General features: G+C 38.5%; 2 protein-coding genes across 2 annotated transcripts; both read right to left on the reverse strand.

The window, feature by feature from the left end:
• Nucleotides 1–374: 374 nt before the first annotated feature.
• On the reverse strand, nt 375–1,929 carry LOC128318547 (macrophage mannose receptor 1-like). The gene is made up of 2 exons (XM_053235083.1): nt 968–1,929; nt 375–721 (listed from the first exon to the last, which is right to left on the reverse strand). The coding sequence occupies exons 1-2, from the start codon at nt 1,885–1,887 to the stop codon at nt 718–720; spliced, it is 924 nt and encodes a 307-aa protein (XP_053091058.1). The 5' UTR covers nt 1,888–1,929; the 3' UTR covers nt 375–717.
• Nucleotides 1,930–6,698: 4,769 nt separating this feature from the next.
• Nucleotides 6,699–15,575, reverse strand: fkbp4 (FKBP prolyl isomerase 4). The gene is made up of 10 exons (XM_026914424.3): nt 15,174–15,575; nt 13,888–14,032; nt 12,342–12,484; nt 12,141–12,261; nt 11,044–11,200; nt 10,785–10,875; nt 9,654–9,737; nt 9,375–9,560; nt 8,467–8,706; nt 6,699–7,772 (listed from the first exon to the last, which is right to left on the reverse strand). The coding sequence occupies exons 1-10, from the start codon at nt 15,261–15,263 to the stop codon at nt 7,689–7,691; spliced, it is 1,341 nt and encodes a 446-aa protein (XP_026770225.2). The 5' UTR covers nt 15,264–15,575; the 3' UTR covers nt 6,699–7,688.
• Between the last annotated feature and the right edge of the window lie 1,051 nt (nt 15,576–16,626).

Genomic DNA, 16,626 nt, shown 5'->3' on the forward strand with positions numbered 1-16,626 from the left:
TGTGGTATGCATATCATTTCTAAAATAAATCTAAATGGTATGTAAAAAAAAAAAAACTACTGAGACAAAACTCTTGGTCATAGGCAATAAGTAAAGAATAAAACAATTAGGGATGTGTTATAGGGAAAAAGAGGAAACTTGCAATTTCTGTAGAGCAAATTAGCAAACAATGATATCAAGATTGTATGTGAAATAAATAATTACAGACTTCTCTATTTGTATAATGTTTAATTACAGAAATTACATGACATATATATATATATATATATATATATATATATATATATATATATATATATATACATATATATATATATATGTGTGTGTGTGTGTATGTGTGTATATATAGAGAGAGAGAGAGAGAGAGAGAGAGATGTATGTATCTCATATACAATATATGTACAAATAGTGCTTATTGGCTACAGGAAAGAATTTCAAAAGCAAATCCATTCATATGGTTGAAACTAACAGTATCTCAGATGACATGACCTGATTTTCTCCATTATTTTAATATTCAACCCTCCACCATCAAAAAAAATTATTTTTCCATGTACTATTTAGTTTCAGTGATATATCAATGCTGAAAACTGATTGTTCAAAACCAAGTTTCCTATAAATAAAAAGTCAAACTCACTCTACAGCTAATTAATTTTATATATTGTTGTGCTATAAATATATCATGTATTCTTCCTGAAGCAGGATCCAACTTGTGGAAAATTATCTGCTGAGAGAGAGAGAGAGAAAGATGTTATATATTATTCGATGCACTTTCTGACATATTCTTCTTTGAGATGTAAACTAACAGTTTTTCATGGAACATATGCAATGTAGTAATGTAATATAATGGATATCCATCAAGTGTAAATCTGTTGTACAGTTCTGAGAGGCAGCCTGCCATCTCAAAGTGATGACATTCGAATAAGATTTAAGGAATACTGAATTCTTGATCTCAATGTTTATGACTCACCTCCAGCAGAGAAAATTCAGCTTCTCGTTGCAGTCTCGGTTCTCCCAGATGTTTGTCTTGATGTTGAATGCTCCACAGTGATAAGGCCGAGCTGGACATGATGGCAGTGAAACCAGTGTCCTTGGAGGTTGCCCTGTCCCTGGCAGTGTCTCTAGAGGCTCTCCATTCAGCCAGAACCATTTTCCATCCATGAAGTACAGGCCGGTCCACACACTGTCTGTCTGGGTCAGCTCGAGCTCCAATTTTGCTTGCCACAGTTGTGTCTTATAGGGCAGAGAGGCCAAACCAGTGTAGTTAGTGGTGCAGTACTGAAGAGCCTCCTCCCATGTCTTACTCTCATTCACCAAAATCAAAAATCTGTAACAGTAGAAATAATGAGTCTGTCCACAGTGATCATTGGTCCAGTATCGCCTATACACAACAGTGCAATCATAATCATAAGTCATAAAACTATTCACAGGACTGTTATATTGCCAGTTTAAGTAAGAAACTGGTTCTCCATCAGACCACTTCCAGATGTTTTGTGTGTTTGTTCTGTACAACCCAATCCAGGCTGATTCTTCATTGTTTCCAATGGCAACAAGTCTCTGGTGTTCTTCAGCAGTAGTGACAGTAGCCAGATCTCTGTAGTAGTTTTTGCAGTGCCATTGAGCCTGATACCAGTACACATTTCCTGTATAATTAAGGTAACTGTATTCTCTTATTATACCTACAGACAACCCACAACTGGCCACCAGAAAGAAAACACAAAAGAAAAATTTCATCTCTGCTACGAAGCGTCTGAGCTCGGTATATCTTTCCACTCGTCTGTGCCACCTCAGTGTCCAGCATTCACGTTTTATCCAGAGTCGTGACTTATAATAACATATGCAAAAACAAAGTAAACAATACACCTCACACTGGGAAGGGAGGTGAGACATGCCACAGTACTGGCAAGTAAAGCAAATGTTGGACAATACTTCTTTATGTTGGACATGTTGGAATGTTGGACAATCCAACTTTAATCTATCCAATCTAAACTTTTAGAAAGGCTTTAACTAGTAAAAAAAAAATTATTACACTTAATTTTATTGAAAATTCTTGTTGAAAATATACTAAAATGTATGTAGTTAATTAAAATATACTAAAAATATACAGAATTAATCTCAAATGCTAGAAAGTACAGTTTGATTGTACATTAAAGAAATTTAATAAATACATTACTGTGAAAATACTTAAATAAACTATAAATATTATACTATAAATACTATGGAATTATGATACATTCGTAATTTATAATAGATTACATGCATAATTTGTAATAGATTGGTTATATGAGGAAGTGTATTTGACTCAGGAATACACTTTCTTTTCTTTACCCTTCAGGATTTCCATAATATATATATAACTGTCTTCTTTTCTTTTTGAGACAATCATTTCTTGAGACTGAAATGTTAAATATTCTGCCTAATTCATATTTTCATTATGTTATTTCTTGCTCCTTCCAGAATTTTTTTTTTCCAAAAGTCTCTGAGGCTACAGGTCAGGTGTGAACTCATGTAAAAGATGTGCAAATGCAAGATTTACACTCTTGTCAGCACAGGAGCTACACTTTTAGAAAAACAGTTCTTCAAGGGATCTTAGCTAACTAGTTTCGAACTCTGATTGATGGAGAAACACTCTAAACTTTAAGAGGATCCTTAAGGGTCCTAGTTAATGAGAGCATTAATGTAAACGTGTGATTTGCAGCCTGCAATATTCTCAGAGCTGCTGGTGTAGAAAATTAATAAACACTTTGTGACCAGATTTCAGATTCAAGAATTTTCTGAGCAGTGCTGTTGTATAAGTTTCAGTATTAGTGTATTTTACAATCAAATCCAATCATGTGTAGGCCTTAGATGCAAGCTGAGGACCATGATATATACATGTACTGGGGGCGGGGCTTATTTGTTTCACTCGCTCTCAAAAAAAAAAAAAAAAAGTGATGAGATAGAATGTTTGTGTTTGGCTGAATGTGATTCACAGTGGAAATAATTTGTGTTTATAATTATGCGGTAAAGATAATGCTGATTGCTGTTAATATGCTCACATTTCTAAACTCATACTTAGAAATTTCCAGATTGTGAAGCTTTCTGATTCTCCAAGCAGCAGCTCAGTTCACACCGTTTCAGGCAAACACACAGAAAAGCAGCTTCAGACCTATTCCTTTGGGCTAGTAAACTTTATTTAATGCTACAGTTTATAGTATTGATGCATGTTTATAGTAATCTGAGGGTCCAATGCAGATTTTTAAAAGATATATTTTACTCCTGTGTCATGTAAAACTCTTTCTTTTAAAAACATTTTACAACCAGTCAAATGGGGGAAACAACAAAAATGAAAAAAAAAAAATCCTTTATTGTCAGTTGAAGCATTTCAATTCAAAACCATCATTATTTTATTGAGAGTGAAGCTTCTTGTTTAAATCTTTCACCTTCAGGGAGGAAGAAGAGCAGTTTTCCAGCCACCATGGGCAGAGTCTCCTGTTCCTAATATCACAGCACCACCTGCTGTTCCTGAGAAGCATTTACATTAAAAGCTACCTTTAGAAATCTTTGTCTGGTCCTCACCAGAATTGATGTGTATGTATCATTAGAGGTCCTGGGTGGGAGATGAACTGTAACCCATTTTGGACCTAACCTCCTAACCATGCAAAATTCATTTTTACATTAATCTTTGATAACAGAAATATATATCTAGATCCCAGGTTCTCAGCCCTGGTGCTGGGGTACACTGGGGTGCACGTTAGTGTTTTCCCTGCTCTGACACACGCACTACAAATCAGGAATGGCTATTTCTTAGTGGACTGATTTTTGTCGTAGGTTTTGTTGTAGGTTTATGTAGTGGTATGAGAAATAAGTCAATAAGTTCAGGTTTTTTTTGGTACTTGCACTGCCTTGTGCATGTATTCACCCCTTTGAACGCATTTTGCAGTAGTACAACTTGAAATGGACTTTATTCAGGGTTTCCACCACTGAAGACATTTGGGTTTGAGATCAAAATATGAATGAGACAATAGTTTAGAATTTCAGCTTTCACTTCTTGATATTTATATCTAGATGTGTTAACCAACTTTGGTGGCAGACCACCCAACTTAGTATTGGTCTTACAGTAAATAACACTTAATATTTGGCTGCATATCATCACCAAACTGTTGCATTCTTCTTTTGTGATGCTTTTCCAGGCTTGTAGCGCAGCTTCTTTCAGTTGTTGTTAGTTTTGGGGGATTTCTCCCTGCAGTCTCCTCTTTAGGATGTGAAATGCTGCTCAATTGGGTTAAGGACTGGTGAGTGACTTGGCCAGTCTAAATCCTTCCACTTTTTCCACCTGATGCAGTCCTTTGATCTGTTGGCAGTGTGTTTTGAGTTATTGTCTTGCTGCACAATGAAGTTGCTCCCAGTTAGATTGGATGCATTTCTCTGTAAATTGGCAAACAGAATGTTGTAGACTTCTGAATTCATTCTGCTGCTACCATCATGAGTTCCATCATCAATAAAGGTTAGTGAGCCCGGGCCAGAAGCAGCCATGCAAGCCCAAGCCATGACACTACCTCCACTGTGCTTGACCAATGAGCTCGTATGCTTTAGATTATGAGCAGATCCTTTCTTTCTCCACACTTTGGCCTTTCCATCACTTTGGTAGAGGTTAATCTTGGTTCCAGAACTTTTGTGGCTCATCCCTGTATTTCTTTTGCGAAATTCCAATCTGGCCTTCTGATTCTTACTGCTGTGGAGTGGTTTGCATCTTGAGGTATGGCCTCTATATTCCTGCTCTCAATGTCTTCTTCGAATGGTAGATTGTGATACCTTCACACCTGCCCTGTGGAGGTTGTTAGTGATGTCACTGACTGTTGTTTTTGGGTTTTTCTTCACAGCTCTCACAAAGTTTCTTTCATCAACTGCTGTTGTGCTCTTGGCCGACCTGTTCCATGTCAGGTTGTTAGTACACCAGTGGTTTCTTTCTTCTTCAGGACATTCCAAATTGTTGTATTGTCTATGCCCAATGCTTGTGCAATGGCTCTGATAGATTTTCCCTTTTCTCAGCGTCAATATGGCTTGATTTTCTCCCATAGACAGCTCTTTGGTCTTCATGTTGGTTTATTCTTTTTAACAACAAATGCAGTCTTCACAGGCAAAACCCAGGGCTCAGACCAAGGGTAGATATTCAGAGTTATTAATTGTTTAATCAATCAATCTAACAGGGCACACCTGGACAACTAGAAACACCTGTCAGTCACATGTTCCAATATTTTTGATCACTTAAAAAATGGGTTGGTTCAAACGATGCCATGTTCTAAGTTGTTTCACACATCTAGATGTAAATATAAGGAAGTGAAAGCTAAAATTCTGATCTGTCGTCTCATATTCATCTTTTGATCTCAAACCCAAATGTCTTCTGTGTATAGTAAAAACAAAAGAATTGGCCTTGCTGTTCCAACACTTTCAGAGGGGACTGTATATGTGTATATACAAGGTATAGTTAAACAAAAAGCAGAAATTTGGTGGTTGCATAAGTATCTACCCCCAGCCCAATTCAATACTTGGTAGAACCACATTTCACTGCAATTACAGCTGTAAGTCCTCTTGGACATTTCATATATATATATATATATAAATCAGATTTTGTACATCTGCATCCTGATAGTTTTGACCTTTTTTTTGGCGAAAATTGCTCAAATTGTGTTGCTGATCAGTAATTTTCAAATCTTGCCACTTAATCAGCTTGAGGGCTGGGTTTTGACTTGGTCATTCTAACACGTTCAGGTTCTTGGTTTTGAACCGCTCCAGTGTAGCTTTGGCAGTATGTTTCGCGGTATGTCATCCAGCTGGAAGGTGAACCTCCACCACAGTCTGGTGTCTCTTGCAGACTGGAACAGGTTTTGTTCTGGGATTTTACTGTATTTGGCTCCATCTGTCTTACTCTCAACTTTGACCAGTTTCCCAGTCCCTGCTGATGAAAAGCATTTCCACAACACGATGCTACCAACAGTACGTTTCACTGTGGGGATGGTGTTTTAAATATACATTTCCCCCTGATTTTTACACTTACTTTACTTTTAAAACCCATTACATCAATGCACTAGACTCTTCAAAGTTTTTGTAACTTAGAATCAACCTTAGTCTCTCCTCCCAAGCTCACAGGAGTGTCTTTATATGTTCTTTTCACCTCTTGTAAGCCTCTTTGAGATTTTGAAAAGAGCATTATACATGAAATAAAATTGAACATGTGGCTTTGCAATATCCCAAACCTGCTCTGAAAACTAGTGACAGACACAGAATAGAAAACAAAAATACAGAATATTACACCGTGTATTCACATGACAGAAATGACAGAGACACCATGTCAAGAAAAAGTGTTACTGAAATGAGTCAGACGCTATGATGGATCAGCATTGCCAAATAGTGGTTATAACCTGGTCACACTTCAATATAGATGCTTTTCCACTCATTTATTGCAGAGATATCAGAATGTAGTTTCTATGTCATTGTTTATACCAAATCCACATGACAGATATAAATTATTTTAAAAGCAAATTAACTGGGTGATATTTTGTAACTTTCCTCTCAAGGTTTCTTCCTCACCTCTGGCTTGAGCTAAAGTCCAGATTTCTATAAAGTTGCTTACTGATAATGTCTAATGCAAGCAAAATTCAACTGAATTGAACTAAATGTGATGAGAGGTAAAGAAAAGATTTAAAAAAAAAAAAACAGAGTCCAGAACAGGATTCTTTTATTTGACATCAATGGAGCATTAGTGACCCATGAACAGAACAATTAACGCCTTTCACTCGCCTTCGTTCATGCGTTTCAAACAAACCGGCGCAAGTAGCACGTCTAAATTTCAGTAATTTACAACTTCAGCTCAAATGTCCCCATCTAGTTAAATTAGATATGAGCCCAGATATGAGCCCAGGATCCTGATATGAGTCAATAATAACACAAAACTGACTTCCTTGCACTAAAGTAGGCTAGAACAGAAGTCTGGATTGATTTCTCTACAACTGCCTAAAACCTAACAATTGTAAGAGCGAGTCAAGCAGATACTAAGCGGTTCTCCATGATGAAGAGCTCCTCCTATATGCCGTCCTCTTAAATGTGTAATTTAAAAAAAAAAAAAAAAAAAAACACTGGATTTCCAGTTGTGTGAATAAAAAAAGATTATAGGAGTTATCAGCTTTATGGACAGCGATCAGTGAAAGATATAGGAAAAAACCATATATACAACCATATGGAGAATACCAACAAAACAGTCGTGTTGCCATGACGATCGTTTTAATTCCATGCCTTTATCTGTTCTGTACATCAGCACTACATAGTGGTGCTCTGATATATCGCTTAGTAGCAGTATCAGGGACGGGCCCATTATCGGAGGCTGCAGTACCGCCTAATATTTACTGAGCAGATCTCCATTCAGCGTTGCACCTTCATGCGGAATAGCAGCAAAAAGTACACAGCCAGGCCAACTAGCTGCCTCACATGAACACAAACACACAAATTAAACGCACACAGTGCCAGTGCCAGTGAGGCCTAGAGAAAGGGAATGAAAACTAACAGTATTCTACAGATCAGACTTTCAGCTTCACACCTATACACACGCACTCATTTCATAGGAACAAACTGTTTAAAAAAAAGAAAAAAGAAAAAAAGAAAAAAATTGTAAAAAAATGAATTAGACACACAAAAACAGCCAAATTAACACGTCTTTACGCTGCAGTCTGCTCGGGGGCACCATTTTCCTCTATGTCCATTGCGCTGTCGCTCTCTTTCTTTGCCTGCTCAGCTTCCTTCTGCAAGAAAACGAAGAAAAAGTACAGAAAAAAAACAGAGTCTTTAGAACAAGACAATTATCTACAATATTTCTTACATTATTGTGACATGTCCAGAACTTCAGGATGTAAAACAGTGTGTGTAATTTTTATTTATTTTTTTTTTTTTAAGTGAAGGCGGTGAAAAATGGCTGAGAGAGAAATGTGAACTATAAAGGCATCATGTACTGATGTCATGCCTGATAAGGAGGCTCAGGAGCAGTGTCAAACTCGCTGCTTTGCTCTGGGAAGAGTCACATGACTGAATGTTTAAACTGGTTAAAATGGGCCTTGAGTTGCCTGACTGGTTTGGTTTAACGAGCAAAACTTCACATTTTCATGGGATTTCTCATGTATACAAAGATGCCGACATTGCTAACAAGAAAATCCTAGCATACTGTACATCAGTGGTCAAAACAGCCACTAATTGAGATAATGAGTAATAATCATGCTTATCTTGTATTAACCATTTGTAACAATTATCAAGTTGTGAGTTTATAGAGTTCAATACTGAGCTTCATTCAGTCTAATGACTAATTTTGTTTTTATACTCTTTTGTTCATTCACTCAATTTGTTCACTTTCTTTCTTTTGTTTAATTTGTCATCTATATGATCTTAGGATGGGTGTGCATACAGAGCAGTTAGGATCTAATCTTATTAACTCTAAATATTTACTTTAGCGTCCCTCTCTGCAAACTTCTGGAACATGTTGGCGTAGAGGCGTTTGTCCTTTTCGTGCTGCTCCTTGATGTGTTTCTGGCACTGCAGCACTTGGCTCTTCGCCGCCTTGTTGGTCGGATACAGCTGTACCACACGCTGGAAGTCTCCTCTCGCCCGATCGAATTCCTTCATCACGAACAGCGCTTCTCCTCGCCTGAACAAAGCTTTTTCATTGTTTGCATCCAGTTCCAATGCCTATGAAGAAACACCACAAAGCAGTAAACAAACCAGCTGAGAAAAATCCAAACAGGTTTTTAGCTACATGAGTAAAAATGACAAGAATACAGCAGAGGGGAAAAAAAAAAAAAAAAACAATACTTCAACAATTAATTTGAACAAGAGCAAAATTGTTGCTAAAAAATATAACAGGCTTTATTATAGCATTCCAACTTCCCTAATTATATTATTGTGTTTATTTTTAAAACACATGAAATTAATCATTACAACTCCCTGAAATATTACTGGGCTTTATTCTGGAACATGTGTAGCCTTGTGCAAGTCATATTTTATGGACCAGGAAAATAACTGAATAAATTAAATTACTCTAGATCACCTAAAATCTAAGATAATGTACATGTGAATATGACAATTTAATACTTAAGGCATATCAAAAAATAATTAACCTTTATCCCAGAATATTCTTCTATAATGGCAAATTACAAACGCCAGGTTTGAACATAAAGGTATAAACCTAGTAAATTTTAAACATCAACGTTTAAGATAAAATCACGATGACAGTTCTCACTTTCATGGTTTATGTGATATGAACACACAGTGTTGCTATCACAATTTATAAATGACATCATTACACCGTATGTAGAGAAATACGGATGTGTCAGATTAGCAGTGAATAAGTCGTGGACCTTGTCACAGTTCTCGAGGGCAGGGCTGGGCTCCTGTAGTTTTAGATAGCACATGGCCAGGTTGAGGTGAGCCGCCAGTCTCAGGGCTTTGGCTTTCTCTTCCTCCTCACCCTGCAGGCTGGACTCATTCTCCAGCCACGACACGATGCGCTTATACTGCACGACCGCCTGCTTATATTTGCCATCCTGCAACACAAACAATCAGGAATGGTTAACAGGCAGCTTGGAATTTAACAATCAACTGGATAAAAATCTCCAATGTTGACGTGTGGCTCATACTTTGAAGTACTGAGTTCCTTTCTCTTTGACGATAACGCTCTGTTCCAGTTTCTCACTGGTGTTCATCTCCCAGGATTCTTTCGCCTAGGTGGCAGTAAAGAAGGCAGATGAAGAAGAAAAACAGAAAAACACCACACATTCAGACACACAAATATATCTGAAAGCCTCCAAAACAAGGACACATTTACTTAGTACGTGTTTATTTAATTACATAATTACATATACTTTAGCATAATTTAATTCTAGCTAAAGAGATAAAGGCAAACAAAACTAAAATTTTGTCAGATCACATAATGATTTGCAGCAACATCAGCAACTGACATTCCCAGAAACACAAACAAGCTGACGACAGTTTTACACATCTGTAAATGTTACAGGGGGTACTTCCTGCATCCCGCTAGTCTAAAAAGCCACACTGAGCACAGCATCAGCACAGCATCATATTGCAAGTAGCATCGCTTCGGTGCAGAAGCGGCACGTTCAGTGACTTTCACGCCACACTGATGCACTCTAGTGGCTTTATTTCTGAAGTGCCAAGTGTTCCCGGGATAGGCTCCGGCTCCACCACAACCCTGACCACAATAAATTCATCCTCCTCTTAATGAGGATGAATGAATGAAAGAATCAAAGAATGAAATGGGGGGAAAAACAAAAAACATGAGGTACAACTACTTGCCTTGACCACACTTGAACTAACGGATTAATGGATGCTAGAAGATGGTAGAGCAGTTGGTGTGGATGGTTAAAAAATTTAACAAATTTTTTTCCTTAACCAGGCAATGATTGGAAAAGGGAATAGTGTACGGCAACATAGTAATGAGGTAACAAGCGGCTACTGTAGAGGGGCAGGACATAAAAGGTTTTAGAGAGCATTTCACTGGATGATCAAAAAATAAATAAAAAAAAGGTGTGCCTAGTTATGAATCATCATATATTGGAACCATGAACTATAAAATTAAAATGAGAATATCTCCAGAAATACTTTTTTGTATTTCATTTCTTTCAGATATTTTATCATACTGCTGTTCTAAACACTTAGGAACAAGTACAAAAAGTTCTGAAACACCAATTTTCATTTCAGAGACACGACAAGTGTCATTTGTACATGTGAGAATGTTGAAGCACACTCACCTTCTCGAACTTTGTCAGTGTGATTTTGTACTGCAGTGTTGCACCAGGTGGAATATTAAATTTGGGTTTGCCTGTGTTTCCAAAGCCATATCTGAAAATACACAATGAAAATGCTGAATCAGCAAAAAAGCCTGCGCTCTTAAAAGAAGTATGTGCTTGCTAATGTTGGATAAGTAACCTGACTAACCTGAGCACGGAAGAAATGTGTGATTAATTGATTTTACAGTGAATATGGACAAAAGTGTAAGTGTGTAATTACTTTGGTTTGATGATGAACAGGGACTCCTCGCCCTGTTCCATAGCCTGCAGCGCTTTCTCCACTCCGAGCGGCAGGTCGAGACTCTCTCCATCTCCCACCTCAAACTTCAGATCCCGATCGTCGAACACGCAGCCCTCGTGCGTTCCCTCCACGTGCACTGAACAATAACGAGAACATTGTTAACAAAATGCTTTTTGTACGGCATCTTCTGTGATGTGAATCTCCTTCTGTAGGCTTAAATGCAATCTGTTCCAATCCAGTCACAATGAGGTGAGATAAATACAAAGCTTTATTCAGTATGAATGAATCAAGTGGTACTACTGCTCCTGCCATTACAGTCTTTTTTAAAGGAAAAATCCACCCTACATGCTCTATAATGAAATTCTGAGATGACTTTTTAATTTAAACCTTTTCCAACTATATGTCAGTCTATTTTCACTTCATGGTTTCCTACGTTCCCATTTGAGTACCTGCTAAAATCGATGCAGTGGGATTTAGTCCTCACTTCATCTCTACCTAAAGAGAGTGATGCAGAGGCGCTTTAGTCCTTTAGTCTGTCCAGCTCTCTCACCTTCTCATCTGTACACTCTTGTTCAAACAGATCAGCAGCCAAAGCTCCAAAGCCATCACACTCGTCATCTCGCAGGTCACTAACTAGCAGAGTCTCTGCTACAGTTGCAACGTATAGCTGCATTGCATTCTGTAACTTTGAGTCCAACGTCTGCACCAACATAGTTTTACATTAGATTTCTCATTAATATGCCTTTGAATGTAGCTGGAAAATGGGGACTGAGGAGAAAAAGCTATTTGCTCTTTACTTTTAGGAGCTAACCTGACTGATATCCTTTATATCTGAGATTCTTGAATACAGCCCATCAAGTTAGCAGAAACACTAAACACACCACAATTATTTCATTATAAACATATTTAATGCGTTTCAGGGTGGAGGGTTCCTTTAATATTCAAATGCATTTAAATCATTTAATAAAGGAATTGGATCGCCCTGCTCTCTCTGTGTGTGTGTGTGTGTGTGTGTGTGTGTGTGTGTGTGTGTGTGTGTGTGTGTGTGTGTGTGTGTGTGTGTGTGTGTGTTTTACCTTCCACAGATGCACCCTCGTTTGGTTTAGAGTAACCCTCTCCTTTAGTGATGATTCTACGAATAATTCCACCATCTTCATCCTCTGTGATGTCCTCACCATGAAAGTCAAACAACTCGACCTGCCACACAAACAGAAAAATTAACCAAGAGGCAAAAATTTTTGCCCCCATGAAAAAATAAGTGCTAAGCGAGACAGTACCTGGAACACCAGGGTGGCGCTGGGTGGGATTTTGGGTGGGCTTCCAGCAGATCCGTACGCATACTCGGGTTTGCAAATCAGCTGGCAGATTTCACCAATGCGCATTGTCGCAACACCGATATCCCACGCTTTAATCACCTGACCTGCAGCACATTCAGTCCATATAGACAAGTTTGAATTATATATATGTATACACACACACACACACACACACACACACACACACACACAGTAAAATACTGGCACCATTCATGTAAATGTGCAAAACTTAATACACATGAAACATGATTTTAGAGATGCACATATGGGGACTGTGTATAGGCTAGATTTATTTTAGCATACAAAATAAGAAGAATAAGAAGATCTGTTAATTCTTACATTTCTGCAAAAAACTGTTTTTAAAATTATTGGCACCCTCTATTATTTCTAATTTGTGACACAAACACAGCACTGAGTCTCTTCCTGTCTAACATGGTTAGAAACACAGCGGTGACTCCATGATGGCATTTCATTTAATAATTTCAGCCCAGTTTGTATAGAAATGTGGAACAAATATGGTTTTCTTCTGGATCTCAGTAAGGCGGTATTTAGGTCGGGCTACTGGAGCCACTGAGAACAGACAGGGAAAAAGATCCCCTTATTCCTATTTGTATCTATTTGGAACACAACTGTTCATTATAAATATCGTATGCGTATACAGTTACATCCCTATTCGACTGAGTGGAAAATGTTATTCCTGTATGCAAAGATTTCTATACATTAACGAAACAACACAATAACACTGATGTGCATCTGTATCTGTTCAGTGCTCCAAAGTATGCATTGATTTTCAATTGCAATATCGCACATTGTTGGACTGATTTTCTGATTCAAATCCATCTGTTTTTCTTTACACCCCTACTCCAAATATCTAAAGTGAGCATGCTCTAAACCTGTGGGTTTTTTCATATAAACCTTACCACTATGTCACCAGAAATGAGTGAATCAGAATGAATTCTGACTCTGACAGTTCCTCGACCTCAGCTTCATCACTCCAGTTCATAACTGGTCTCAATTAGAGATGTGCATGCACACTTCCTAGTTTTGTTTTACACCTGCCTGTGATATTTTCTAGTGAACAGAGTTCTATTTCTTAAAGTATAATAAAATCTAGCAGCCTAATTTAAACCACCGCGGCCATGACCAGAAAGTTACTATGGATGATGTAAATGAATGCGATCTTTGTGGTGGTGTTTGTCCCACAAGCTTCATATGTGACCGCTCTCTCAAAGTAAAAACTTTTTTTTTTTTTTTTTCTAATAACACCTGGAATCCCAGTCCCGTTGCACTCCTCTTGTTCCCTGTGAATCTTTCTGGCAAGCTTTCTTTGCAGGGGGGAAATAGTGTGCCTCCTATTCATATCCATATCCATATCCGTTTAGAATGCATTACTACATAATGATTTTTCTGCAGTGTTTTGAAGGGTGCCAATAATTATGGATCTGACAAAGCAGATTTTTGGATGCATCTTATTTGCAAGAAGATTTCTGCAATACGTCTAACCCACCTTTTCCTAACTCGAATGAGAACTTCTCGCCTCGATCACGGCTGGAGTCGAACTGAGTGCCGTCCAAAAGAGTGCCGACGTAATGCACGAACACTTTGTCACCTGTCATAGGTAACTCTGTACCTGTGCCCTCTCTCTTCACCAGCTACAGGCAGACACAAGGAAGTGACGTAACAAAAGAGACAAGCATTACTAATGTGAGGTATCCATTCAGGTAACTAACCAAAGAAAGAACATAAACACATATAGAGCTTAAAGGTGCATTAGGTAAGATTATAATTTAGGTCTCTAACAGTTACATGGGTTCGACATTTGAATAATTTTTAATAAAAGCACGACCCACAAGATCCACGGTAGCGTACAGGTCGTCCAAAAAGTCAAGAACCAATCAGAGTAACACAACATATGCAACACTGCGTATTTATTATGTACAACATATGGTCTACATGTTCACTTTTACACTCTACACACTTTCTCAGCCTTTTTGTTTTTGGGGGGCTTTTGCTCAGTCGACATATTTGCTCAACATTTTCCCCACTGATTCGTGACTTTTCAGACAACCATTACAGTTGTTGTGCCAAAAAAAAAAAAAAAAAAAGACTGCTAGGAGGCTCATCCAAACACAAACAACCCTTCCGGCCCGGAAGTCTGAATTCCAAATGGGATTTCTCAGCTATTTAATACACTTTCGCTAAGGCCAAGGCCTAATCCAAGGTTCATGTTTAACATATTTCCAGTTCTTCCATGTTATCCGTACAAAAAAGATACAAAACAAAACGTCTTGTTGCACCTTTAAAGAGTTTAAGACAATTTGCACCATGCAGCGCGCGCTCGGGAAGCCTCCAGAATTTCTCTGGTAATTTCTGGAAGCTGAAATGGACACCTGAGTAATGGACTGCAAAATGGCTCTCCTGTATCTTGTTTTGTTTTAAATATATCACTTACTCTTTATGTGGTGGATGAATAAACTTATTTATCATAGTGTTAAACGACACCTTGCGTCATTCAGTTGAAAAGCTTCTTATTGCCATGCGACCAGCTAGCTAAGTAGCCATGCTAGCATCACTAGCATGATAGCATTTCTGTAGCTTTAGCATCATGTACGATTCTCAGACTTTTTTTTTTCTTTTTACAGCTTTATTTTAATCAGTGTTAGCTTGCAATGCTTCTCCACCAGGGACTGTGGAGAAAGTTTGCGCTTGCTAGCCAGCTAGCCTCTCTTCACACTGGCCTAGCCACCACACACCGCCAAACCTGCAATAACGTTTGTAAACAAATCAAGCTACCTTCAAAACTCCTCCATCTTTCTTAGGAGTGATGTCCTCTCCCTCCATGGGGATGCTCTGCCCGTCGTTTGCCACCTCCTCTGCAGTCATGTTTCAGTGAAATGTGTAAGTTTAAGGTTATTACTGCAGTCCACCTGCGGCTGAGTGAATGAGATGTGAACGGTGTCAGCTAGCTGTCAGTCCCTACAGTTCCTAAGCTCCTAATTCCTACACAAAATGATGCCTAATAGCCCGTATCAATTTCCAGAAACTAATACAAGGTGTAGGGGTGTGTGTATGTGTGTGTGAGACAGCGGGAGAGCGAAGTTAAAGGCGAGCAGCAGCTTCTAGACGGTTCAGCAGGAGGAAGGGCAGCGAACTTTCCAGAGCGACTCGAAGGGAGATGCGCTGCGCCTTCAGGGACCGTCTACAAATTACTGAACAGCTGCAGAACGAAAGTCGGGCAATAGCATTACGACATGTGGTTTGCCTGAAATTACAGAAAGCCATGAGTTATTTGTATTTTTCTGTGCCGATATGTTAATATCATAACTTACATTATATGGCCAAAAGTTTGTACACACCTTACCATCACACTCAAGCTACTCCCATGTGTAGGTTAATAGTCTGTGACGTGCAGCACGCGTTCCTGTCACAGCTCATTTGCATGTAGTGACACCCACAAAACTCCATAAAAGGTCAAGCACAAGACAGCTGTGAGCATGAAATGAGTGATAAGGGTAAAGGCTGAAAGACAGAAGTGGAAATTATTTTAACTTCTTTACACTGTTGTTCTTTTGGTAGCTCTTCTTAGGGGTCACCACAGCAGATTTGTATTTTTCTGTGCCGATATGTTAATATCATAACTTACATTATATGGCCAAAAGGTTGTACACACCTTACCATCACACTCAAGCTACTCCCATGTGTAGGTTAATCGTCTATGAAGTGCAGTATGCGTTCCTGTCACAGCTCATTTGCATGTAGTGACACCCACAAAACTCCATAAAAGGTCAAACACAAGACAGCTGTGAGCATGAAATGAGTGATAAGGGTAAAGGCTGAAAGACAGAAGTGGAAATTATTTTTAATATTGTTGTTCTTTTGGTAGCTCTTCTTAGGGGTCACCACAGCAGATTTGGCATAGATTTTACACAGGATGCCCTTCCTGACACAATAGTCCCATTTTATCCGGGCTTGGGACTGGCACTGACGGTACTCTCCCAGTGGCTGGGTTGGGTCCCTGGCCAGGAATTGAACCCAGACCACGGCGGTAAGAGCTCTAGACCACCAGGGATCCATTTTAACTTCTTATTAATAATAATAACAATAATAATGAAGTGCTAATCTTCCATCAGCCGATCCTGTAAGCTGTTTACAGCTTACATCGCTGCGCAGAAAGACCGGCCAATCCTCCGTTTATACAGCGCCATTTCTTTTGTCATATTGAATGATTAGTTTTATTAGTCTTAAT

Source organism: Pangasianodon hypophthalmus, chromosome 6, assembly GCF_027358585.1.
Source record: "Pangasianodon hypophthalmus isolate fPanHyp1 chromosome 6, fPanHyp1.pri, whole genome shotgun sequence".
NCBI classification, from domain to species: Eukaryota; Metazoa; Chordata; class Actinopteri; order Siluriformes; family Pangasiidae; genus Pangasianodon; species Pangasianodon hypophthalmus.

Coding starts and splice junctions, on each gene's coding strand:
- LOC128318547 (XM_053235083.1), bottom strand. CDS start 1,887: ATGTCTCACCTCCCTTCCCAGTGTGAGGTGTATTGTTTACTTTGTTTT.
- fkbp4 (XM_026914424.3), bottom strand. CDS start 15,263: ATGACTGCAGAGGAGGTGGCAAACGACGGGCAGAGCATCCCCATGGAG. Junction 14,033..15,173: donor AAGATGGAGGAGTTTTGAAG/GTAGCTTGATTT, acceptor GTCTGCCTGTAG/CTGGTGAAGAGAGAGGGCAC. Junction 9,738..10,784: donor CACTGACAAAGTTCGAGAAG/GTGAGTGTGCTT, acceptor ACTGCCACCTAG/GCGAAAGAATCCTGGGAGAT.